This window comes from Phacochoerus africanus, chromosome 5 (assembly GCF_016906955.1).
Source record: "Phacochoerus africanus isolate WHEZ1 chromosome 5, ROS_Pafr_v1, whole genome shotgun sequence".
Lineage (NCBI taxonomy): Eukaryota > Metazoa > Chordata > Mammalia > Artiodactyla > Suidae > Phacochoerus > Phacochoerus africanus.
Window position 1 is genome coordinate 74,939,999 of NC_062548.1, and position 25,468 is coordinate 74,965,466.

General features: G+C 59.3%; 1 protein-coding gene across 3 annotated transcripts; it reads left to right on the plus strand.

Moving 5' to 3' along the window:
* The first annotated feature begins 4,070 nt into the window (after positions 1 to 4,070).
* On the plus strand, positions 4,071 to 24,297 carry LOC125127955 (cytochrome P450 26B1). 3 transcript variants are annotated; one of them, XM_047781790.1, is made up of 6 exons: positions 4,071 to 5,360; positions 8,920 to 9,144; positions 18,100 to 18,375; positions 18,636 to 18,791; positions 20,201 to 20,485; positions 20,806 to 24,297. In XM_047781790.1, the coding sequence occupies exons 1-6, from the start codon at positions 5,157 to 5,159 to the stop codon at positions 21,196 to 21,198; spliced, it is 1,539 nt and encodes a 512-aa protein (XP_047637746.1). In that variant the 5' UTR covers positions 4,071 to 5,156; the 3' UTR covers positions 21,199 to 24,297. The 3 variants fall into 3 exon arrangements, with proteins under 3 accessions (XP_047637746.1, XP_047637748.1, XP_047637747.1); XM_047781792.1 differs by lacking the exon at positions 4,071 to 5,360 and adding an exon at positions 5,587 to 5,647; XM_047781791.1 differs by lacking the exon at positions 4,071 to 5,360 and adding an exon at positions 8,189 to 8,302.
* Positions 24,298 to 25,468: the final 1,171 nt, after the last annotated feature.

A 25,468-nucleotide genomic window follows, 5' to 3' on the forward strand; every position in this document is an offset into this window, starting at 1 on the left:
AAGAAACAGAATGTCACTTCCCCACTGGACTCGACATGGGGGCAAGGGGTCCCCGTGACTGGCATGCGCCTACAGAGCAGCCTCTGTGAACAGAGAAGCCTCAGGATGAAATGAGGACTGGCCTGAAGCTCCAGGGAAGATGAGAGCTTAATGCCAGGGGTTTCTCAGTGTGGGCAAGGCCGGACAGGGCTAAGAGCAGAGCGAACTGCCCGAAGTGAGAGTTTGAGCTTTAGTCCTCAGGCCAGCAGGGAGGCTGGGAAGGTCCTGCAACCTCTGGAGACCCCCACATACCAGCCCTGCTGCCTGCCCGCAGCCTCCCGGTCTCTGCTCTGGGCCCTGGCCACCCCGATCTTTATCCTGGGCTTTTTTCCCTTTCCATTTGGCTCTGGTTGGAGGTAGCAGAGGTTGTTTTAGGGGAAAGAAAGTAAATAAGTGTTAATGAAAAAAATTAATAACTTGGGGCCCAAACTAGGCAAAATTACGTGCAAAACTAACAACTCTCTCCATTGTCAGCCAGAATGGTCAGAAGCGTGGAAACAAAGGGGCAGCCGCCATGTGGGACAGGACCTTGTGTTTCCTGGGGCAGCGTGTGGGGAAGGGGGTGGGGCAGTGCGATGGGGAAGGGGCAGGGGGCTCTGGGCCTCAGTTTTGTCATCTGTACGAATAGTGATATGTAAATCTAGTAACTAAAAATAGTGTAATTTCACAGGGCTGTGTGTCGATAAGAGATCTGTGGGCTTGACAGGGCTGACACAGGGAAGGGTTGTGAAATATGCAATGTCTTATTCCTTTGGGCATAGAAAGGCCAGGACACTCCTGGGGAGCTTTGCCCCAGATTTGCCCTGGAAGAGGGTACAGAAGCTGTGCCTTGTCCCTGGTCTGTATATCCCAAGAGTGCCTGATTTCTGCCATTCGTATGCTCCCAGCCCCTCTGCCAAGCCTTGCAAAGTCCATCGAGGCAGAACCCCCCTTGAACCAGCATCCCCACGACTGATCCCCCAGTCTGCTCCGACTGATTTCAAGGTGATTATCAGGCTTCGGGAACGTGGGAGGCAGACCGTGAACCAAGGCTCCAGAGCACTTGGGTGGTAGCTCAAGTCCTATCCTGCTCCCAGAGCCTCATGGGTTGAGCTGTACCCCATCACCCCATCTTTGAGGCAGTCCACAAAGGAGTATGGGCCAGCTGTACTCCTCTCACCAAAGGCGGGGTTGAGTGATGCTTAAGAGGACCGGGGTTCAGTCTGGGGTCAGGGACAGGGTCATGCCATGACTGGGATTAAGCATCAATCTGGGGTTGGGCCTGGGGCTCTGTTTTAGGTCAGGGTTTGGGGTCAGATTGAGGTCTAGATCAGGGTTTGGTCTGGGGCCAGGGTCCTTCTTAAGTCCATTTGAAGTGGATGAAGAAATGTCCTCAGATGGACTCTGACTGGTGAACACAGTGGCTGACCCCCCTCTGTCCTAGCCTGGCTCTTAGCCGGGCTATTCCCCAGCCCCAGGAGTCCTACTCCTCCCAGCACCTCTGGCAAGCTTTAGAGAATTGTAACACCATGGCTTTTCTTTTTTTCCTAAGTACTCTTTGGGATTTGAGCAGAGAGATGGTTCCAATTGGGAAATCCAGCGACTATTGCTATGAAGCCACGCTGTCCCTCTGGTCATTCCCCAGGACCCCACTTGGTGGCTGGCCACTGAGGACTCAGATTGATTCCCCTATGACCCTTCCCAACTTCCGCCTGAACAGGAGGAAAGGATGAAGTGTCCCAAAACCAATGGTGAGGCAGGAGCCCAGGAAGGGAAGGCAATGGGTCTGCGGCGATTTCTGGGACTGTGATTCCTGCAGAACAGACACCTCCTGTGGTCTCTTGTTGAGGTTGGAGGCGGGTGTTGCATGAATTCATTGACAGTGATTCTCTAAGCGTATGTGCCTGTGCCTCCGTGTGTGCGCACGTGTATCCATTTGTGTGCTCAGTTTTGCCTCTGTTATCTATTTGCATTTCTATAAGGCTGTGTTCCCATTCTTTCAGAGGTTGCTGTCTTCACAGGTGGGTTCCTCAGGGTCATCTGCCCCCTATTTTGCCACCTCTGGAGAGTGCGGTGTCTGCGGGTCAAGCTAGACTCTTAGGGAGCTTCAAAACGGCAGAGCCTCAACAATCTCCTCCAGCACCATTCTTGTCCAGCTTCACCTACCCACCCCCCACATAGGGAACGGTGTGGTTTTGGTTTCAGGGTTCCTGGGTACCCAGTCCAGAGTTGACAGTCCTGTAAAGCCTCCCTGTTGTGAGGATGTGCCCCAGGTCTCTATTTCTGGAGTCAGAGTGGTCCTGATCCGGACTTTATGAGTGTCTGAGCCCCAAGCCGCATGGGGCGGAAGTCTGAGGGCACTGAGACAGGAGTGGGGCCACTTAGGAGCCTACAAGCGGGGGCCCTTTAGGGGTGATCTTCCATTGTGAACCGAGAGGAGGGAAGGGGGAGCCGGAATTGCTTCCCCCTAAACCTGTAGTGCTACAACTGTCCACCAGGTGGGGTTCCAGGGCAGAGAGTGAGAGGAGAGATGACCCAGCGCTCAAGCAAGAGACCAACTCTTAAACCTCCGCCCGCCACATCAACCTCGGAAGCGCTCACACAGGGAGGGATAACACCGATGCTCACCCCAGATACTCGCACACATTCTTTTCTGGTGGATTCTAAAGTAGAACTCGTATCGGGTGCAGGGGAGCTGTTAAAAGAGGAATCTAGTTTCGTTTACACACATACCATCCTAACTAAAGGTTAGGTCTTCTGCTCTGCAAGTGTGAGAGTGAACGACGGAGAAAGGGGGCTGGCTGAGGGAAACGACGCGCGGGAGAGGGCGAGCCAGGCACAAGCTAGACGATGTCGGGGCTGGCACGCGGCACGCGTAACTCCGTGTATCACAGACATGCAGGAGGAGAGGCCGGATGACAGACGGGTGCACGATGCCCAGACACACGCAGAGCACCAAAGAGAACACCCAAACCCGCAGACATACCACACAGCTCCACAGACGTCGGGCCGACCCGGGGACACACGCGCGCGCGCACACAGGTGCGGCCCCGGGCCACACGCACATTTCGCACAGGCACGCGCTCTGGACCCTGAGCGGCCGGCTGGGAGAGGGTGGCAGAGCTCACCCGGCATGTTTATTTACTAATTTATCAATGAACGTTTGTGCCCAATTCCTCCCGCCTCCGGGTGCCCCGGCCGCCGCATTTGTCCTCTGCGTGGGACAGTCACCGGGACCAGCATCGGGGTTCCTCTGACGCTGCGGGGGGCTGAGGGGACTACAAAGTTAGGGGGTCTCGAGGTATCTGAGAGGAAGGCTGCAACGTCAGCTGCCCGGAACGTGGATGGGGAGAGGGGAACTTCGGGGTCCTGCAGTGTAAGAGAAAAGATGTGTGGAGGGGGAAGGGACCTTGGCCTCTGAAGTTTGGAGATGTCCGGATCCAGGATGGGGAACCCCAGCTAGGAGGGGCTGGGAGTGGCAAAGGAGAGAGGATGGAGGGGGTCCAGGGAGATAGGAGCCAGCGGGGTTCCTCGGGATAGGAGCAGGGGTCCCTAAGCACAGGTTCAGGGGCTTTTGGCGCCCCACAGTAGAGGGGTAGTCTGGCCAAGACCTGCGCTGCTGGGGCGACAGCCCACGCGGGACTGCCTGGGGTGGGAGAAGGGGTCCGGGGCCCCGGGAAGGAGGAAAAGAAGGAGGGAAGTATCCTAGCAGCCAAGCGGGCACCGTGCGAGTGCGCACCGTGTGTGTGTGTGTGTGTGTGTGTGTGTATGTGTGTGTGTGTGTCTCATCTTGTCCGTCTGTAGGTGCCGGGCTCAGCGAGACGCCGGCAAGAAGGAAGAGGAGGCGAGAGGTGAACTGAGTTTGATCCTGCTGCGGCTACAAGTGGGTCCGGGGCAGGCGGCGGGCGGCGGGCGGCGGGCGGCCGGGGCGGGGCGGGAGGCCGGCGGGCGCTCACACGCTCCGGCCGCCGGCCTCTCACCACGCCTCCGGCGCAGGGGGGTGGGGGGGTGGGGGGTTGGCGGAGCGCCCACGGCGCAGCCTCCCGCCTCTATATAAACACACGCATCGCCTGGCTTTCCAGACAAATTCAAATTGAGAGAAGCTTTTAAAACCATCAACCCTGAAATCCTGCCTCCTGCTTTTCCTCCTCTTTCATTCCTTTTGCCTTCCTTTCTCCCCCCACCCTTTCTTCCCCCAGCAGCTACTCCAGAGCCGAGAGACTGCGTCCCGGGACGGACTGCCTTTTCTTAATTGATACAATAGCCCAGCTCCGGTTTTCACCTCCTCCCCCAACCCCACCCCGCCTCACCCCTCCCGCCCGCCGCCGCCGCCGCCGCCGCCGCCCCAGCGCCCGCCCGGGGCTCTGTCGCCGGCTGCGTCCCGTCTGGGCCGCGGTCCGCCGGCTCCGCACCCGCGCCCGCCGCGCCACCTCGCCCGCCGCGCCCGCCTCGGGGGTGCAGCAGCGACTCTGGGGCTCCCGCGCGCCGCCCGGGGCAGCCCAGGGGCGCTGGGCTCGGCCACTCCTCTCGCCTCAGACGGGGAGCCTTCCCCCTCGCACCCAAAGTTTCTGGGTTCGTTGGAATTTGGGGATTCAGAATTTTTTTTCTTCCTTTTTTAAGCTAGGAATTTGAGGGGAAAACTTTTGACAAATCGATCGCACTTTCTCTCCGCTAGTTCTCTGTCCCCCCTTCTTCTTCTTCTTCTTCTTTTTTTTTTTCCGAGCAGGGGAAGGGGCTTACGAGAGAGGCTCCTGCTGGACAAAGTTTTCCAAAGTTTTCCGAGTGTGATGGTTGCGGGGAGAGCTAATCCACCAGCTTGATTCACAGCTTCATCTCACTACCCCTCGAGCAGCCCCTAAGCCCGCTATAAGGGAACAAACAAACAAACAAACAAAGTTACACTCCGAGTCGCCTCGTGTCTCCTCTCTCTCTTCTTTTAGGCGATTTCCCCCGGTCTCTCCGCTCCCCTTGCAGCCTCCACTTCCCTTCCCTCGGCCCCTCGCTCCTTCTCTGTTTCGGCTGGAGGTGCCAGGACCCCTGGCCGCAGCCTCCCCTCCCCCGCCGCTCCGTCCCTTCTCGTCCGGCCCTCCCCTCCCCCGCCGCGGCCCGCACAGCCAATCCCCCGAGCGGCCGCCAACATGCTCTTTGAAGGCTTGGAGCTGGTGTCGGCGCTGGCCACCCTCGCCGCGTGCCTGGTGTCGGTGACGCTGCTGTTGGCCGTGTCGCAGCAGCTGTGGCAGCTGCGCTGGGCTGCCACCCGAGACAAGAGCTGCAAGCTGCCCATCCCCAAGGGTTCCATGGGCTTCCCGCTCATCGGAGAGACCGGCCACTGGCTGCTACAGGTAAGGGCGCAATCGCTCCATTGCTCTCCAGGGTCCGCTAGCGGCGAGCACCCGGCGGATGGAGCCGCGGACCGGCCAGGGGGCGCCGGGAGCCTGAAGGCACCGGTCCCCGCCCCGCCCCTTCCCTCCTCTCCGCCCGAGCCGCCTGGGCTTCCCCTGCCCGCCTTTGGCGCGGTTGGGAGCCTGCAGGCGCCAGGAGAGCAGGTTCAGAGGGCTGGTAAGAGAGGTTCCCGGACCCGAGGGGGCTCCGAAGACCGACTTTTTCCAGTCGCGAGCGACTCGCAGGGGTACGTGGAGCGTGCCCAGGGCTCCCCGCGCAGCGCGAGCCGGAGGGGGTGTCCAGTCGTGAGCCGCTTTCGCCCCTCTCCCCATCCTTCCCGCTTCAGGCCCAGTCACCGTCGACTTCTCGGGCTTTGTCAGTGTCACTGGGACCCCAACACAGAGTCAGGGAGAAAAAGAGGGGGCCAGTGGCAGACAGAATTGCCCCCTTAAGGCCCAGGCTGTGTTCCCGCCGTGTCACCAGCCACGCCAGGTACAATTGCCGCGGTCTACGGTCCGAGAAAGTGTGTGTATTTTGTGGTGGGGGAGGAAGGAGGTAACCCAAGGAAAATGAGAAGCCTGAGACCGAAGTGTCTCAGCTTTCGGAGAAAAGGGTCTGTTTACCTACTGGGTGGGGACAGTGTAGCAGGGGAGAGTAACTTGGGAGAAGTGTGCGATCCATAGAGTGCATATGTGTTTGTTGTTAGACGCCGCACAACTCACACTACTGGCGATAATGGGGGTGGGCGCGTCGGGGACCAGACCCAGGTAGGTAATGGGGTGATTAACCTGGAATTAACCTACTCAAGTGCTAGACAATCGCTTTTGCAATTTGATACAGGTCAAGTTTTTCTTTGGGGAGGGGGGTCCTCTGGGTTAACCGTGGGAGGTGTGTTGTATGCGCGTGTGCACGCGTGCTTGTCCAGATGCTGATGGGAGTTAGCAGAAGGACCGCGGTACTGAAATAGGCAGCCCAGGCGCGAGAGAGCTGAGGCGCGAGAGAGCTGAGGTGAACGCAGAGACCTGTGGGTTTGGAAACGCGAAAGCTTGGCTTGAAATTAACAGACGCGTGCAATCCGCGCGAACACACAGACACCCTGCGCGGCCCCGCCCCGCCTTGCCGCGCGCCAATTGACAGTAGAGCGGGGGCGGGAGGGGCACGAGAGGTTCCTCTGCCCTGTGGTCTTCCCAAGTCCCCGAAATCAGCCCACCTGTTTTAGGGGTTGTTCTTGCAACAAGGTGGGGCTCACTTCAACCAGTGGGATCCCGATCCGCCATAAAGAAATCCCTAGAGCCTCTCCCGTGCCAACATACTTAAAGGGTTAACTGCAGCGGTGGTCTAGGCTTTTGGCTGAGAATTTAGGAAATAGACTAATTCACTGGGGCTTGGGCACCCCTGACTTGTTAGAGTCAATCTGCAGAATTCAAGGTCTGTCACCGCCCCCTCTTTCCTGACCTCCACCCCTCCCCCCAAGTCCCCCTGACCTTCTCTCAGAATCCCACAAGGGCCCCTGGAGTTCCGCATCCAACTCCCACGTAAGGTGGGGAAAGGAGAGGAGGCCTACGTCTGCTGGTCCATCAGCCACCGAGACTCTTGACTCTGCGGTGGAAGGGAAATTAGGGATGCGTGTAGAACAGCACTGAAGGGGTTAATGGGAGCCCTCTGAATCCCAGCTTTATTTTTTCGGAGTCATTTATCAGATTTTACGGGGGGACCTCCAAGGGCTCTCCGTTTCCACCGTGCGCCATCTAAACAGAGCCCAGGGCTAAAAATACAACATTTTTGTATAAATTGGACTCACGGCTCGAGCGGCCGCCCCTATGAAAGTCCTCTTTGTGAAGACCGTGGAAACGGTGGACAAATAACTCTTTATTAATGCCACAAAAAACGCACTTTAATTATAGTTAGGCAGATCAGAAGCGGGGGGGGGGGGGCGGGAGAGAGGCGGCGGCGACTTCGGAAAATTCACAACCCAACTTTTGTGTCGAAAGAAAAGAAAAACAGAGGAAACGCAGGAGAGGAGAGGAGAGTCAGACGCTGTGAGAGAGACCGGTACAGCCGACCGAGGGAGGGAACCCAGCTCCTCACCCCCCTCTTGTCACACCTCCACCCTCGCCCAGATTTCTCTTAAAGGGGTAGACGCCGTCTAGAACTGCGGCACGGTGGCGGGAGTCTCCCCTACCAGCCAACCTGGGAGTGGGGCGTTGTCCCACGCGGCCCAGCCCCCCTCCTGGAGGAGCGGGCGCTCGGGGCCCGCTCCCTGTCGCGCGCCCAGCCCGGAGGCACATGTGGAAAAGTGATTAGGGCTCCAGGTTCTGCAGAGTCACTTTTCAGCGGGGCTGGGGTGTGTACACATCTAGCTGTAGAACACTTCTGTGGAAGAAAGGAAAGTGGGGAGGGGGACCAACCCAGGAAAAGAGGAAGCCAAGTAGTCCCTTCGGGGGGGGGGGGCATGACCCCGCAGGTCTTGGAGCCCGCTTCCGCGAGTCTGCCGGCGGGCAGGCGGGACGGCCTGACAGGTGGCGCCCCTCCCCTTCTCACCCGGTGCTGTCCCGGCAGGAGAAGGGTTAATATGGGGTAGGGTGGCAAGCAACGACGTCAAAGGTGAGCGGGACGCCCCTGCCCCCGCCCCTCCGAGGTACCCTCGGTTTCCGGTACCCGCGCGGGGCCGACAAGCCAGCTCCTCCGAGCGCCCGGCCGGGGCCGGGGCAGGGGCCAGGGCCTGGCCCTGCTCGGCTCGCGCCGCTGCTGCAGCTGCTGCCGCCGCCGCCGCCGCCGCCGCCGGGGATCCGGTTACCTGTGACAGCCGCCCCGCCCCGCCCAGCCCCGCCCCGCCCTTCGGGAAGCGCCTTCCTCCGTGCTCGCGTTCCAAACTCCAGGGCGGCGACGAAAGTCCTTCTCAGTTATTTCCAGGGCAAATTACATTTGGAAAATCGCGGCTCCCGGCCCGTGACCTTACCCTGCGGAGCCCTCAGAGGGCCGCCGGGTCCCTTCGCGGCCCACACCCGCGAACGGAGGAAACCCCAACCCCCATCTGTAGTGACTGCCTCTGGGCACCGACCGCTCACCGCTATAAATAATCTTTGGCCTGCGGCCACCCCGCGGGGTCTCGCCAGCCGGTGGCCGGGAGCCTGGAAATATTTATTCCGAGAGTCTCCCGAGCGCGAGGCGGCGGAGGGGGAGGCGGAGGCTCTAGCTTTGGGTCCCGCCGTCTGGGATACCTTTTCCCTCCCGCATGTCATTACTAAAAACCAGCCTCCCGCGGGGTGCCCTGGGCCTCTCGCCCCCTTGCATTATTTATTATCCTCTAGGCCCTACTTCCCAGTTCTTGTGCATGCTATGAAAAATAAAACCTGAGTGTGTGCGTGTATGTGTGTGCTGGGGGGGGGGGATCCGAGGACTGGTGCCCCTGGGGGGGGGGTCCTCCGTCCCTCCCCCCGCAGGCCCTAGAGGCTGGGCCTCCGGGACGTCCCATCTGGAGATGTGGGCCTTGAGAGATTCCTTGCGTGGCCCCCGCAGGGTTCTGGCTTCCAGTCGTCGCGGAGGGAGAAGTATGGCAACGTGTTCAAGACTCACTTGCTGGGACGGCCGCTAATCCGCGTGACGGGCGCGGAGAACGTGCGCAAGATCCTCATGGGCGAGCACCATCTCGTGAGCACCGAGTGGCCACGCAGCACACGCATGCTGCTGGGCCCGAACACGGTGGCCAACTCCATCGGCGACATCCACCGCAACAAGCGCAAGGTAAGAACTCTGGGCGACTAGCCCCGCAACCCCATGCGGTGACCCTCTTCTCTCGCGCACCCCTCTGCGGGTAAGGAGTTACGGGGGTAAGGAGCCCCGGGGAGGTCCCCACCAGAACCCCACGCGGGAGGACTCTGAGTTTCCCCGCCTAGACGGCTGCGATCCTAGATCCAGGGCCTGCAGAGGCCTCCTGCGGGTCTGCCCGCCTGTTGACCCATCAAGCAGAGGTCACTACTAGGCTCGACGGGTGGTTATTTAGCGGTGGGGGGTGGTTTGGACAACTTGAACGTGCGGCGATAGGGGCGTCCAACGCCAGTCCTCGTTGTGCTGCATAAAACTGGAAAAAAGAGGGCGGACGGTAGCCAGCGCCCCCCCCCCGAATTCCAAGAACTAGAGAACGATCATTCTAAAATCACACCTAGCCCTCCTGTCACCAGTTGCTTTAAGGGCGACGCGGGCAGGCGCGGGGGGCTGGAGGTACCTTGTGGGCAGCGGGAGCTGGGGCCTTGCCTGGGAAAGGTGAGGTGAAATTTGGGCCACTGTGCGCCATCGGTCTGCACAGAGGGGGAAGGGCGACTGGTGGGAGAACGGCGGAGGCGCGGCGGAGAATCAAAGCGCACCTACCCCTGCCCGTAAAGAGGAAGAGAAAGTGGGTGTTTATCCTGTGGATTTCCCGAGCGCCTGGAAGAGGCGCAGAGCAGGCGAGCCAGCGCGCAAGGAGCGAGCCTCCCCGCCCCCTCCCGGGGCTGCGCCGCCGCGGCGGCTCCGAGCGCGGGCGGCACGTGCTGTTTGAACTGCAGTAACCCGAAAGCTGAGCCGTCGGCGGGCGGGGCGCCGGCCCGCCGGCTTAAAGCGGCCGCCACTGGGACGAGGGTGGGAGGGGGCGCTGCCGGACCTCCCCTCCCTTCGTTTTTTTTTTTTTTTTTTTTTCCATTGGATCAGAGGACTCACCAGGTTTGAAACCTGAAGGAAGGGGAGAGGCAGCCCCTGATCCCCAGGAAGAGTGGCAGAACCCGGGAGAGGGGAGAGGGCGACGATGGGCAGGCCCGCCGCCCCGAAGCCAGTGTGTGAAGTGGTCTTGGTGAACCGAGGAATTCATCCTGTGTAGTAGTTGGTGTCTTCCGAACTGCCAGTGAAGGGTAGTTCTCCTAAGCAGACAAAAGGAGGAAAAATCAGAGGTCTGCCCGTATCCCCATCCCCCCACTAAAGCCTGTATTTCAGGGTCTGGGAAAGGGGCTCCTTAAAGTTGTCTCCCATCTGCTTCCCTAGAGCAGGAAGCTGCTAACAGAGGCCCCCCCCCCCCCGGGAGGGGGGCCGCGATGGGGAGGGTTCTCTGAAGTGGCTGGGAGGGGGCTCTGGGCTCAGAAATGGGGGGTTTTCAAAAATGCCTAACACTTCTTTTTTTTCTTAGTCTTCGTGACTTCCCCATAAGCTTATTTCAAAGAGTTAGGAGAGAGCCTGAGACTTAGGAACCCAGCCCCAAAGAATATGGCTGCTTCCTCATTTTATCTTTATAAAGGCTTTGACAAGAAAGCAATTATTATTTATTTGACAGTAAAGCAATTATTGTCCCCTTCTGTGAGAAGGGGACCCTGAGGCATAGAGGGCTTGAGAGATTTGAACCAACCTCTGTCTGGATAGGAAGAAAAGGCAGGGCGGGGCCTGCAGCACCAGCATCCATCAGAAGAGTTGTTTCTAAGCCACTCAGCGGATCCTTACTCAGGCCAGCTGCCCCCACCCCCGCCCCAGGGCCTTGCCAGAAGCTGAGGTGGCAGAGGTGGGGAAGGGGTGCTGGGAGGAAGAAGGCTGGGTCAGGACCTGCGTGTGAGACTTTGGGAGTGCAGAGGGCTCTGTGGGAATCCGTTGCCCTTCAGTTCCCATGCACCCTCTGCCTAACTAGGGGTTGGGCCTCCAGGTGGGGGGGCCCTCATGGGAAGCCCCAAGGTTTTAGCTTACACCTTCCATTTGGGAGGAGGGGGGAGAAGGGGGAGCACAGATGAATGCTGCTGGAGGAATACCCCCAGAAGTGGGAGGGAGGGACAGGGTGAAGGGCTGGGACAGAAGTGGGGCCAGAAAGGAGGACAACAGATGAGGCACAGATAGCCTCCCCCTTGGGGACACCCTTGCCCTCTAGCTCCTTGCAGCTGGGGAGCAGCCAGAAGCCAGCTCACCCTGACAGAGGCTTGGGAACCCAAAGCACACCATCTCTATGTGTACCAGTTGTGTGCTAGCTGTGTGGCATGTGTGTGGTCCTATATTAAACGGGCGGATGAAAAAGGTCCTTTCCCCCAAATCTCTAATTGATGTTCCATAAACTTAAGTGTTACTGAATTAAACAGCAAGCCTTGGGTTAGGTACAAACATAGAAGCAGGAAACATGGTCCGTGCCCTCAGACGTGGAAGCTAGCTGGAGGGATAAGAGAATACTCCAGGGCACATGGGTTGGTCCTGGAGAGAATGGCCAGTCTGCTGGACCCAATGTTCAGTGGGCCCAATCTGGCTAGGGTAGGGGCGACCGTCTGCCACTCACACTGCCTTATCCAGCCCACACTGCAAGCAGAGTCCTGCCTGGAGAGTGGGCTGCCCTGGCCCGGTTAGGATGTACTCGCAGGATGTGGGGCCCAGGTGTGCTGGGGCCCTGCTGGCAGGAAATAGAGAGCGTCGCGTCACTATTTCCATTGGGGCTGGTACCCCCCCCCCTTCTCTGGGAGGTCTGACCAGATGTGCTGGGAAGGGACTCCTCACAGCCATCACTGCACTCCAGGTGTTTGTCCAGGCTGCCCTGGTGGTCTAGGGCCAAGAAGGATAGGGTTGCCAGGGAGAATGTCCAGAATACCTTGCCCAGTCTAACAGAATCCTCTCTGGAAGCCAGGCCTGTGTCCCTATAGCCATGACCTCAGACTCTGTCCCTCCTCCTTTGTTACCCCTCCCTTACTTGGGGCCTGGGGTGTCTTTGACTGATGGGGGAGGGTCTGCATCCCTCTTTGTGTACAGAGAGGCTGGCGACTGGGCTACAAGGGTGCATGGAATCTGATAGGAAGACTGGGGTGGGGGAGTTGTTAGAGACACAGAGGAGGATTTGAGGGGGGGAGTTGCCACGGCTAATTCTGGAAGCATCCAGCGCCCAACCCCACACACCAGGATCAGGCATTTCCTCTTTTCCTTCAGAGAGAGGGCTGGGCCTCTTTGCACCAAAGGGCCAGCATTTTCAGGGCATTTCAGACAGTGAGATTCTGTCAGGGAACTTGGAGGGCATCCCAGGGGTGAGCTTACCCTTGGACTTCTGGACTGGAGAGACCCCAGGAGTGGTCTTCTTGCCCCTCCTATCCTGACTCCTAGCTTCAGGGACCTCTGTGCCTGTGATCGAGGTGGGGGAGCAGCTCCCCAGGCTTGGGGGGCTAGGGGTTAAGAAGCTCTGCCTGTCCACCAGGGGCCCCTCACTGACTTGGCCTTTGGGTCCTGTCCTGGGTGGGGTGGAGCTCAGGCTCAGGGTGGCTGCCTTCTTCTCAGGAAACCCTCTATATGATGGGTTTTGTGTCAGGATGAGAGACCAAGTAGCAGGAGGGCAGAGCCAAGAGGGCCCATTGTTTAGGGGTCCTGGGGAAGGCTCGCTTGGACTGGCTCTAGGTGCCCTTGGAACCAATGCGCAGCCTCTGGCTTCGAAGTCATGTCTGCTGGGCTCAGCTCGGGGCAGAAGTTCCCACCTGCCTTGGATGGGAAGGCAGTGGCATGGCCAGGCAACCCTGCTACTGGGAGCTCTGCCCCCACTCCCTGGCATAGGCACAGAGCCTTTGTTCAACCAGAGGAGGTCCTTCACCCAAAAGTTACTGTAGCACCAGGGTCTACCGAGGGCGGGTGGCAGGAGCGGATGTCTCTGAAGGTCAGTGGGGGAGGGTGCCCAGGGCCAGCCGCCAGGCGCCTGGGAGTGGGCTCCTCCCTCTGTGTGCCCTTGTGCCAGGCAGAGGTGATGGCTGGTGTGGGAGCCATCCCCTCCCCTCTTCTTCCCCTCCCTTCTGAGTCTTTCTTCCAGTGCAGGGCAGGGCCCAAGGCTGTGATGCTGATGTGTTTGCTCCCCCTCCCAGCCTTGGGAGACAGTTGTGGCCTTGGCTGGAAGTGCGGAGGCTTGGCTGGGGTCTGCGCTGGCCCTGAGCCCTCTGTGCTGGTTGTTGTATCTGCCCCAGGTTCCCCAGGCTGAAGGGTAGGGGTCGGGGCTGCGCCTCCAGAGGCGGACAGGTTTGGAGAGCAAACTGGAATAGTCAAACCAGCTGGCCTTACCCTTAGAATAGGGCCATAGAGGGGTGTCCTGGTCAGGGCTCTTAGGCACATTCAGAGCCCTCTGGGGACAGGCAGAGGGCAGCTCAGTGGGATTTGGAGTGGTGGGAGGCAGGGCACTTAGGGATCCTCATGAGTGTGGCCAGGCATGCCCCTGTCTGTGACCTTGGAAGGGCTCTTTCTGCTTTGGGCCTCAGCTTTCCCAGGGGGTTTCTCTTTGGCTGGAGGAGGGAGAAGAGGGTCTGGGCGAACGTCCTCAGATTCTGTGGCCCAGCAGGTGTGCCAAGTGCTGCCCTCTTCTCGCCCACCACCTGCTCTTATTGTGCGTGGAAGAGTTTGGGCAGCGTCAACTGGGGGACAGACTGCCACAGATGCTGAACCCAGCATCTGTGAACCCAGAAGGGGTGAACACAGGCTGGGGGAGGTGGGGGGGGCGGTCTGCCAGCCCCCCCCCCCAAGTCAGAAGGGCTGAGCAAGGAGGCAGCCAGGGTGAAGTTGAGGTCCAGTGGAAATGCCAGGCAGCTGGGAGGATGACGTCCTTTCTCGTCTCCCCCCCCTTCCTTGAGTATAAAGTACACACCTTGGCGTCACCCCTGTGCTGTGCGGACAGCTGCCTCGGCGGCTGCCCGACCTCTGTTATTCTTTCCACTCCGCAGGCCGCGGCTCCGGTGGCTTGGCGGGGTGGCCTGCCCAGGCCCCCACCCTCCGGGCAGCCACTTCCATTCCTCCCAGTCTGAGTCACTGGCCCGGGGAGTGGGTTCCCTCTCGGGCCCTTCCTCCTGCTTTTGAGGCCACCCGTCCCTCTCTCCATCCATCCACAGCCACCCGTGGAAAAGGGGCAGTTATCAGGCTGAGCTGGTCAGCATGCAGGGCCGCGGGAGTCCAGGGAGCGACGTCCCTCCCAGGGCCACTGGGTGAGAGGCGGGAGTGGCGAGGGAGGCCTGGGGGGTGTGGGGGAGCCACTCAAAGAAACATTTATAGGGTATTTGAGCCTTGACAAGCCCCTCGTGGTTCCCCCAGACCCTGGTTGTGCAATCAGCGTCTATTCCAGGCAGAGGAGAACTGGGATGCCCGCTCTCGAGCCAACGGCATTGTTGGGAGAATCGGTGGTGGTGGGGAGAGGGTTTCCGAGCCAGCCCATCCTTCAGTGCGGGAGCCCATCCTGCCCTGTGCCTGGAGTTCCCAGGTCTCCTGCACTTCCGTCCTGTTCCCCCAGCACCAGCCCTGATGGCGGGATGGCCGTACCTGCTGCTCCCTGTGCAGGGCTCTGGCCGAGCCGGGCTGCTTCCCGGTGACCTTTGTCCAGCATTCTTGGCTCACTTGTGGGAATTCCCAGGGAAGCCCCAGAGGGAAACAAAGCAGCCCTGGCTCCTGCTACAACTGCGGTCAGGCCCCGGGCTCTGGGGCCTCCAGGAACCCTTCCCCTCTTCATGAGGAGCTGCATGGCCGGCACCGTCCCCTGTGCCCGAGTCCTGACCCAGCCCGTCCCCACGTGCCCAGGCTTCTCTCTGCCCCAGCCAGCACCTCCGCCTCCTCCTGGCCTTTGTGGTGGGCGGTGGTTTCTGGGCTGCCCCGGCTTTGGGAAGTGCCCGCGTTGTTAACCCTGGGCACAGTCCCAGGGATGAGGCCCTGGAGTTTTCCCGGTGCCTGGGAGGCCCCAGTGCCTGTGGAACAGCTGGGCGGGAGGCAGCGGCGTGGGCTTGGAGACCACTGTGCAAATACCGTGGAGCCTGCAGTCTGGCTCCTCATTTGGGTAATTTCTCCACCTCGGGGGCGGAGGGGGGGATCTCTGCAGAGAATCATGGGACAGCCAGGGGGAAAGGGACCCCAGAACATCCAGTGAGACTCCTGGATAAGAGCCCTTTCACAAGCCCCACCCTGGGGGCCTGCAGATGCAGGGTGTGGGTAGGCTGCCCAGGGTCATTCCAGCTCCGCGCCATGCTCAGGGCCTCTTGCCACCCAGATCTGTGTGGACTCCCTGCCCTTGGAGTTGCTCTGCTCAGTCCCAGGTCCCCTTGGGTCCTTCCTGTTCTTCGTGGCCCCCCCGAGACTTGAGAAGGAGCAATTCAGCCGACAATCACTAGAGGGCGCAGGGAATGTAAGCTTTGGGGCAGGGCAGGGCTTGTCCCTGGGTCTTGCCTGGCCAGTCTTTGGGGTGCAGTGCGGGGACCCTTAGAGCTCCTCCATTGGTAACCCTGGGGTGGCCTCTCCTAAGCCACCATAGCCCATGTGCGGTGGGGATGGAAGTGGAAGCCCCACAGGCACTTCCCAGGTGACCGATGCGGTGCCAGATTCTGGGCTTCTTTGAGGGGATGTCATCAGCTTGGGGACACATGGATATTGATGTTTATGTGATCTGCGCATTGAAAGGAAATGCAGAGACCACCTGGTTCACCCTTATCATTTTACAGATGAGAAGACTGAGGCCAGGGGGTGACTTGGTCATAATCAAACAGTAAATTGGTGGATGATCTGGGATTAAAACTCAGGTCTCTAGAGTTCCCTGGTACTTCAGTGGGTTAAGAAGCTGGCATTGTCACTGCTGTGGCATGGGTTCAATCCCTGACCCTGGAATTTCTGCAGGCTGTGGGCCCAGCCAAAAACAAACAAACTGAAGTCTCTGGGTGCCCAGCCCGCCTTCTTCCACCACCTAGTGCATCTTGGACTTTGGCTGGTCTTGGGTGGTGTGGCCTCTCCTTGATTCCCTCTCTACATGCCCACCTTTGGGTCCGGGTGTCTCATGTGCTAGAGGCCCTAGCTGATCCCTGTCCCCTACCCTCCATGGCAGTGCCCCGACTCTGCCCTGGGCTGGCTGGCTCTGGGCACACACGCCCCTTTTGCCCCTGCCTGCTCTACCTCCAGCCTCCCCGCCGAGGCCCGGCAGCCACAGAATTATCATTCTTCACCTCTCATGAGCCTACTTGGCATCCATGGGCCACTTTCTGCCCATTCTCTGGGCTCTTTGCTGTTTTGCAAGGGCCCCTAGTTGGCCAGTGTTGGGCTCTGGAGCAGGGCCTCACTCCTACCCATAAAACTTTGGACCAAGTGCTGAAGCTGGAATCCTAAGGACACGGGGGTGGGGGTGGGGGCTGAGGCAGAGAGCATCCTGAAAGGGGGTGGCAGCTGAATTCCTCCCCAGAAATTCCCAAGGCACCCCCTCCCCCACCCCCACTGAGCAAGGTGTGAGTGGCTGTTCCAGGCCCGGGCTGCCCCTGGCCACCTCCCCTCAGCCTTCCACATTTCAGCTATCCCTTCATAGGAGGAGCAGGCCCAAACAGTGCTGGCTTCTCTGCCCCTCACCGGCCTCCTTCCCTCCCTCCCTCTGCCCACCGGGAATTTCGGAATGAAAGTGCTATTGTGAATGCCTGGCTGGGCCACTGAAGGGCCAGCACTGTTATTTCTGCAAAGCAGCCCTCCCATTAGCCATGCAGGGCTGAGGCCAGGAAAATGTTACCTTTTCCTCCTTGAGCTGACTGCAGGGGAAATTCTCACATTTACAGTTTGTGCGGTGGTTGTGTTTGGGGGCAGGAGGGGCGGGTGGGCGCGTGTGTGTGGTTTGCGTGGGGCTGGGGCAGGGGAGGCGGTTAGAGGGGGGCATTTGTCTCCCTCCTCTGTGTCGCCCTCCCCCTCTCTAATCCCCCCCCCCGCCCATGACCTTTCCCTCGGGGCTGGTGGGGACAACCCCTTCTGCTTTGGACTTGGGGGGCGTTGGGGGTAGAGGATTGCAAGTGAGAGCCACAGGGTGTCAGCAAATAAGCCTACGTCCTACCCTGTCCCGTACACCCCTGAGCGGGTGGCAGCAGGCACGGAACCTATGCAGGGGCAGCTGGGTGAGGAGGGGCAGGACGGCTGAAAGCAAGGGACTCATGGGCTCCTTAAAATGGACAGGGAAGATGCAGGGAATTAAAAGGGCTTCTGTTTGGCCTTCCGATCTTTTGGGGTGGAAAGCCCTGCTCCCATTCTCCCTGACCCCAGACCGGGCCACCCTGAAGACCTGTGGACCGCAGAGCTGTTAACAGACTCCCTAGGCTCTCCACCCAGTAGGTGGTTCCCAGGGAGTGAGAGCAATCTTGGGTCTCAGGATGTCCTGCTTGCAGTCTAGCCTTAGACTGTCTTACTTTCCCACCTACTGCTTTCCACCTCTTCCTTGTTCAGTTCACTTGCCTGTATTCCATTCTTGCTGGGCACTTGTGCCCTGTGGCCTGGGCATTTGGGAATGGCCCCTGCAGTGGAGGGGCAGCCTCCCTTCCAGCTCTGCCCAGTCCCCTCTTGTGGCCCCCTCTCCCCCCACCCCTCCAACCCCCTGCCCCGGCCATGACTGGCTGGCATCATCACCTGCAGAGTGCTGGCCCTGGGCTTTACCTTGTCTGGAGCACATGCTTTTCCGGGGCTCAGGGAGGGAGTGACGGCTCAGGTCACCCTGTGAGTGATGAGGAAGGTCCCGGCTTTTTGAATTGTGTTTTAATCCTGTCCTTTCCCTGCCTCCCTTCCAAGACATAGGCAATAGGAAGGGGGTTCAGAGTCAGGAGCCAGGAGGGGGACTGCGTCTGGAGACGGAAGGGGTTGAGCTCCATCGGGGTGAGGACCTGGCGTTTCCCCCGATCGCAGTCATGGGCCCTGTGCTTCAGCCAGGCCGTGTGAGCAGGCCCGGCCCATCTGACAGCAAGACCCTCTGCCCTGCAGGTCTTCTCCAAGATCTTCAGCCACGAGGCCCTGGAGAGCTACCTGCCCAAGATCCAGCTGGTGATCCAGGACACGCTGCGCGCCTGGAGCAGTCACCCCGAGGCCATCAACGTCTATCAGGAAGCACAGAAGCTCACCTTTCGCATGGCCATCCGCGTGCTGCTGGGCTTCAGCATCCCGGAGGAGGACCTCGGGCACCTCTTCGAGGTCTACCAGCAATTCGTGGAGAACGTCTTCTCCCTGCCTGTCGACTTGCCCTTTAGTGGCTACCGGCGGGTGAGCCCCCAGGGCCCAGGAGGAGGGGAGATGTGTACCCATGAGCCCACCCTGAGGGAGGGGCCGTTGACCGCTAAGACAGTCCCACAGACAGAGGGGAGGTCTCAGCAGGAGGGGCAGGGGGACCCTTCACCCCGGGGCTCTGCAGCTTAGATGGGTTCTCAGAGGGGTTCCCTCCCTACCCTGCCCGGCCTGGGAAGGGAGCCTTGGTAGCCCTGTCCTCCCCCTCAGGTGACCAGATGGCCTCTTTCTCCCCTCAGGGCATTCGTGCACGGCAGATCCTACAGAAGGGCCTGGAAAAGGCGATCCGGGAGAAGCTGCAGTGCACGCAGGGCAAGGACTACTCGGACGCTCTGGACATCCTCATCGAGAGCAGCAAGGAGCACGGGAAGGAGATGACCATGCAGGAGCTGAAGGTGAGCCCCCCCCGCCGCCGTAGGCAGCACAGGCGCGCCATGCTCCCTACTGAAGCTGCCCAGGGTGGGAGCATCTGTGTGGGTGGGGCCCCTCCTCCCTGCCCCATGGCTTGCTAGGCACCCAGTCCTGGCGGAGAGCCGATCCCCATGGCGGCTGGGCTCCCCCACTCCCCATCCCATCCACAGTCTCATCTACCCTCTTGGAAAAGATGCCAAAAATTGGCTCTTAGAAACCCTGAACCGGCTTGGTGACGGTGGTGTTGGTGGCCCCTCACCTCCCCACCCCTTGCCCCAGTCTTCACTATTTCAGTGCATTTCATGGTCACTGTAGCCTTTGGAGGTTGCCTAGGGAAAGGGAGGCCCAGACGGAGAAGCCAGTTCCTGGAGGGCAGCCTCAGCCCTTGGGAAAGAGAAAGGAGATTTGGACCTTACTCGGGTCTCCTCCCATCTCACCAGCCTTGGACGTTGGTGGCACTTCAAACTCTCCCAGCCTGGCTGGCACTGGCTAATGGCACTGAGACTCTCCATGCTGGGCTCCAAGAAGGGCTTCCTGTCGGCCCTTTCTTAGGCCGGGGTTTCCCGAGGAGGGAGCATTGTTTCATCCTCATCTAGACCCTGCCGCCTATGTGCTTGCCAGGTGCCTGTGGACACCTGCCACCGTCTGCTCCCTCCCCGCTGTCTCTGCTTCCCGTGTATTCTGGCTCCAGTCTTCTTCCTGAAGGGACCCCAAAGACTTTCCCATTTCACAAGAAGTTTTGTTGATGTGTAGGTGACACCATGGCAAGTTAGGGACCCAGGTTCCTTCACTAGTGCTCTCTGGGCTCAGCGTCCACATGTGCACAATGCAGTGCTTAGAATGAGATGACTGGCTGGGGCCCTTCCTTTGGGGCACTGCTGCTCCCCAGAGAACCCTGGAGGGGCTCTGAATCTCCCAGGGGGCCGCCTCCCCTCAGCCTTTGCCCTGCAGTCCCATCCTAGGTCCTCTTGGGACCCCAGACTGCCTCCCCAACCCCTCAGCTCTCCTGATCCTCCACTAGATGTCCTTCTCCTGGGGGTGGAGGAAGGGGCTGGGGCTCCCAATTGGGGGTCCTGCACCTGGCCCCCACTTGCTGGCACAGTGCCCGCTTCTTTGAGATTTGTTCTTTTTCTCCTGTGAGCTCACTGCACAGATGAGGGCTGCTGGGGCTGGCCCTGGGATCCAGCAGTGAGTGAGAAGTGGCCCTACCCCAGAGGACTTTCACCCTAGTGCCTCTGCCCAGCCAGGGAACCGGCCCTGTGTGACCTGAGCCTCCGGCTCAGAGGAAGCAGGCAGGGCCCAGCTAGATGACTCTAGGGTCCCGGGAGCACACTGGCCCAGAGGGGCTGTTGGCAGGCTGATCGCAAGTGGGGCCTCCTCTCTGCTGCTGCAGGACGGGACCCTGGAGCTCATCTTCGCGGCCTACGCCACCACCGCCAGTGCCAGCACCTCGCTCATCATGCAGCTGCTGAAGCACCCGGCCGTGCTGGAGAAGCTGCGGGAGGAGCTGCGGGCCCAGGGCATCCTGCACAGTGGCGGCTGCCCCTGTGAGGGCACGCTGCGCCTCGACACGCTCAGTGGGCTGCACTACCTGGACTGTGTCATCAAGGAGGTCATGCGCTTGTTCACGCCCGTTTCTGGTGGCTACCGCACGGTGCTGCAGACCTTCGAGCTGGACGTGAGACTGGGTCCCGTGGGGCTTTGGGGGGGTGGGGACTGCAGCCCCCCACGGGGTGCCTCAGCCCGTGGCTGCACAGAGCTTTCTGGCTGATGCCAGAGATTCTGCAGCCGGTCTAGGCGTTCTGTGAAGCTGCTTGAGGACCTCTAGAAATAGGTGGACTAATATGCCACAAGGGAAGCCTGGCCAGGCTCGGGGACCACAGTGGGTGCCTCTAGGAACATCTGCGTGGGGAGCTGACGGGCGGAAGGTCCTGGGGCCCCTCAGACCTCCTCAGATTCTCACCACTCCATCCCACCCCGCCCCTTCCTCGCCTCCAGGGTTTCCAGATCCCCAAAGGCTGGAGTGTCATGTACAGCATCCGGGACACACACGACACGGCGCCCGTGTTCAAGGATGTGAACGTCTTCGACCCCGATCGCTTTGGTCAGGCGCGGAGCGAGGACAAGGATGGCCGCTTCCATTACCTCCCTTTCGGTGGTGGAGTCCGGACCTGCCTCGGCAAGCACCTGGCCAAGCTGTTCCTGAAGGTGCTGGCAGTGGAGCTGGCCAGCACGAGCCGCTTCGAGCTGGCCACCCGGACCTTCCCACGCATCACCCTGGTCCCCGTCCTGCACCCTGTGGACGGCCTCAGCGTCAAGTTCTTTGGCCTGGACTCGAACCAGAACAAGATCCTGCCGGAGACGGAGGCCATGCTGAGCGCCACGGTCTAAGGCGCCAGGCCATGGGGGATGGGAGGCGATGGAAGGGTACAAACCTGTGTGTGGAGGGGGCTGGAGGCCGGGAAAGGGGGAGGCCCCCCCAGACCTCGCCCTCCCCTATTCCTCTCCCTGGCAAGCCCCGCCCCCAGTCGAAAGGGCCCCATCCTCCCTGTCCCCTCCCCCCCATTCAGGTGGGGCCCTCCCCCCCCGCCTTCTCTGGGGTCTCTCCAGTTCCCTACAGCTTAGCTCTGGGGAAAGGGCCTGGCCTGGGCTCCGCATGCCCTTCACAGTGTTAAATGTCAGTTGGCTGTGCTGCAGCCTTTGCTTGTGATGTGCTGAACTGGTCTCTTGACTCCCTTCTCTTTTGGATTCTTTTAGTTTGAGGTCAGGTGGGGGAGGGAGGAAAAGAGGCCCCCCTTATGGCCCTCTCTCGGCACCCCCTCCCCTCCTGCCTTGGCTACCAGGGGTGGGGAGGGCTTCAAGGGTGTGGCCACCCCCCACCCCACCCCCCACCCCATGGGGAACCGCATCCTGGGTATAATGGAACACCAGTCACCCTTGGCACTGGTGGGCTGGGGCTGAACCAGCCTGCAGGCCCCACCCCTTGCCATTTCGGACCTTTGAAATTACCTATTGCTGCTACTTTTTCTCTCTTCCGACCTTGGGGCAAAGGAGCCCCAGGCCCTGTCCTCCCAGCATCCTCCCCCCCCCCCCGCCCCCCCCAGCCCTGGGCACGCGCACTGACATCCCCACCTCCCCGCCAGGCGGCCCGGAGCCCACCCTGCTCCCTGTTACACAGGCACCCAAGGCCCTTGGCTCATGGGCTGCACCCCACCCCCATATTTATTCACTGATGTAACCGAATTTTGGTGTTACTGGGACTGGAACAAGCATCTGCTCCGTCCCTGGCCTCTGTCCAGCTGTCCCGGGCAGGACTTCTGCAAGTGACGCGCCCCCCCAATCCCCCTGCCCAGGCGGGCAGCTCCCCAGGCATCAGACCTTCTGTGGGTTCAACCTCAGAGCCTCATTCCCGGGGTGAAATCCAGCGCGTCTTTGTCCCCTGGTGGAGATGGGGAGCTGGCCCTCACTGCTCTGTCAGAAACCTTGATCCCAAGGGTTTGGAGGCGGCCACCATCTCCCATTTGGTCACTGTTCCCCCCGGTGCCCCCCACTCTGGCTAGTGAGTATGGGGAAGGATACGGGTTCTTTCTTCTGACGGGGAGCCAGGGCCTCCGTCAGTCATCCCTCCCTCAACCTTTGCCCTTTACCCTTGGAAAGGAGTCCCTGAAGTCCCTTCCCACCTCTATGCCACTCTCTGCTTAGCCCAGCTCAGGGGTGTGGGGACCACATGGAAACACGGGAGGTGAGGGCAGAAGGCAGCCCCTCCTCCAGCTGACTCGGGCCCTTGCCTGGCCTGGAGGCGGCTTTTGGGGGCGCTGCAGCAGGAGCTGAGGAGGCGGGTACGTGAGATTTGTCAGACGTGATTTGGTTGAAAACGGGCAGGTCAGGGGACGAAAGGGGAGGAGCTCCTGCCACTGGCATTTTGAGTGTCGGCAATTCGGGATGCCTCCTTGGGATGGTCTGGGGGCCTTTGGTGAGTCTCTAAGTGATTTGGTCTGTTTTCAGAGTTTTGTTTGCTTTTTGTGTTTCTCTGTTGGCTTTTGATGTTATCAAAGCAACGAATCCTCTTTACAAGAAAATGCAAAACACACAGAAGAAGAATGCGGGATGTCCATCCCTCTAATTGCCCCTCTGTAGCAGGGACCACTGTGAGCAGCTCAGTGGCCCTCCCCAGCAGTGTTCTGTGGGTGGGAGCAGACCCTCAGTCCCGCCCCCACTCACGCCTACCTTGCGGTAGGCTGTCCAGGAATGGCTCCTGCCTCCCGGCCTGTTCCGCAACCCCCCTTCTCATGCATTTCATTTGGTTCCTCCCTTTTCACGGTAAAAAAACCCAGTGCAGCTCAGACATTATTGGCAAAAATCAACCTGAACAAACGTAGTCATCTCTCAATCCCGCCACATCCTAAAAAACAGGCAAATGTGCGTAAAGACTCATCCGAGCTTGTGAAATAGCTGCGTGGTGCACCAGCATTTGCTACCTACAAAAAAACCAAAAACCAAAACCCAGAGTCTGGAAGGTTCCCGCTCCTCTAAGTTGATCCAGCCTGCCCCGAACCGATTGTTTTTTGACTGAATATCTAGGATGACAGCAAGTGCAGCTTGAGACGGGGAAGCCCGCCAGGCCTGGCTCCGGTGAAGGGCAGGGAGGCTGGAGGGCGGCGGGAGGCCTCCGTGGCCTTTGGTTTGGGTGCCAGCCTGGGAGGGGCAGAGAAGGCAAGGCTGAGGGGATCCTGGCGAGGGAGGAAAGAAGGAGCGTGGCCCTGCTGGGTCTCAAAGGTGATAAGGAGAGAACTGAAGAAAGTTCTTGCTGGCTGACAGGAAGTTTGCAGTGTTGCAATGTGGAAACTCATCCATCTCCCCTCCCTACGTCCATCTGTGCCGTGTCTGTGTGTAGGTTTTCTAGAGGTAGCATTAGATGGGTGACGTTTTCTCCCCATTCCTAACTATTGTAACTTGACATGCAAAAGACAAAACCCCACAAAACTCTTCCTGCCATGGGCTTGCAGATTGAAGCACTTTCGATGTTGGGCGCTGGCATCTGTGTTCTGGGCATCATCCTGACCCTGCCTGGATCGCTGTAATTTTATACACCAGACTTTTTTTTTTTTCCCCATAAATGTTATAATTTTGTGTCTGTCTTTATAAACTATTATAAGTACTATTTTTGTTATAATTCAAAATAGATATTTAGTATAAAGTTTTTGCTGTTAAATATTTGTTATTTAGTAAAATATGGATTTTTTCTCTATTGTAAACATGGTTCAAAATATTAATATGTTTTTATCACAGTTGTTTTAATATTGAAAAAGCACTTGTGTGTTTTGTTTTGATATGAAACTGGTGCCGTGTGAGTGTTTTTTGCTGTCATGTGGTTTTAATCTGTATATAATATTCCATGTTGCATATTAAAAAATGTTGTGCATTTTGTGATTTTGGAAATACTCAACGTGGCTCTTTTATAGGCTTCCATAATAAATCGTGAGGACTCATGCTCGTGTGGCTCTCTGGTCTCTGCCTCCCTCTGCAGCTCCCTGAAAGGCTCTTCCCATCCACCCACGTTCCCCTCAGCAACACCCAATTCCACTTGTCAGGCAGGAAGTTCTTTCCCACAACACTTGTCCTGAGAGGCCAGCCCCCCATTCCTTGTGTGAAGGCACAGAGAGGTCCTGCCGTGTCCCCAAGGAGGAGTTGGTTCCCCAGGGAGGGGAAGATACATCTGGTTGGCCACTGTCCCCAAGAGGCCTGTTGCAGGGCTCTAGGAGCTGCCTCCCCAGCTCTGTGCCCAGGCCTGGCTGGGCCAGATGTCTCTGTCCTGGACACAGCATCTCAGAGCGCTGAGGGCCTGGTCTTAGAGTCCATCCTGTTTACCTGAGTGGGGACACTGATGTCCACAGCCACTTGGCAAACTGGAGAGCAGAATTCAGTTCCCCCAACTTCCAGCCTCATGTCCCATGTGGCACATCTCAGAGCCTGTTTCACCGGTGTTACAGGAACAAATGGATTCTGGGATCAAATCCATTTGGAGAAGGGGGGAAAGTGTTGGGCAGGTTCCTTCACTGCAGGACTTCTCAGGACCTTGAGCCTGAGCGGCTGCACCGTGTACAACTCACAGGTTGCAGGGCTCCCCAAGCCCACTCGACAGCCCAAACCATGTCTCCTTTGCCCATTATCACACTCTGTGAAAAGCTCTTCTGCACCAATGGTCGCAGAGCCCAGAGGTGACCTGGCAAGAGGCACATCGTCCAGTGCGAGGCAAGGACTAGCCAGGGCAGTTCCCGGAGCCGAGGGGCTGTGGGTGGGGAGGGAGGGCAGTGAGTGGCAGAGTTGTGGGTCCTGGAGCTGCACCGGAAGCCAGGCGGCCTGGCCAGGGCAAGGCCTCTCAATGCCCAGGCCAGTCCAAGTCTCTGTTTCATCTGGTCCCCTCCCCACAACTCAGGAAAAGAACCTCCACCCCCACACACACCTGAGCTGGCCTGAAAAAGGCCATTCGGGGGCTGCGGTGTTTCTTGTCGATACAGTCACTCAGACCCAACCTTGGCTTAGAGCCCTGGCCCCCAGGACACAGGGCCTCTCTCAACCTGGGTCACAGAGCCTGGCCACCCAGAGAGGCATCACCAACAGCTCCTGAGCGGTGGTCCCGGCAGGCTGCTCACCCAGCCCC

Coding starts and splice junctions, on each gene's coding strand:
- LOC125127955 (XM_047781790.1), top strand. CDS start 5,157: ATGCTCTTTGAAGGCTTGGAGCTGGTGTCGGCGCTGGCCACCCTCGCC. Junction 9,145..18,099: donor TCCACCGCAACAAGCGCAAG/GTAAGAACTCTG, acceptor TCTGCCCTGCAG/GTCTTCTCCAAGATCTTCAG. Junction 20,486..20,805: donor TGCAGACCTTCGAGCTGGAC/GTGAGACTGGGT, acceptor CCTCGCCTCCAG/GGTTTCCAGATCCCCAAAGG.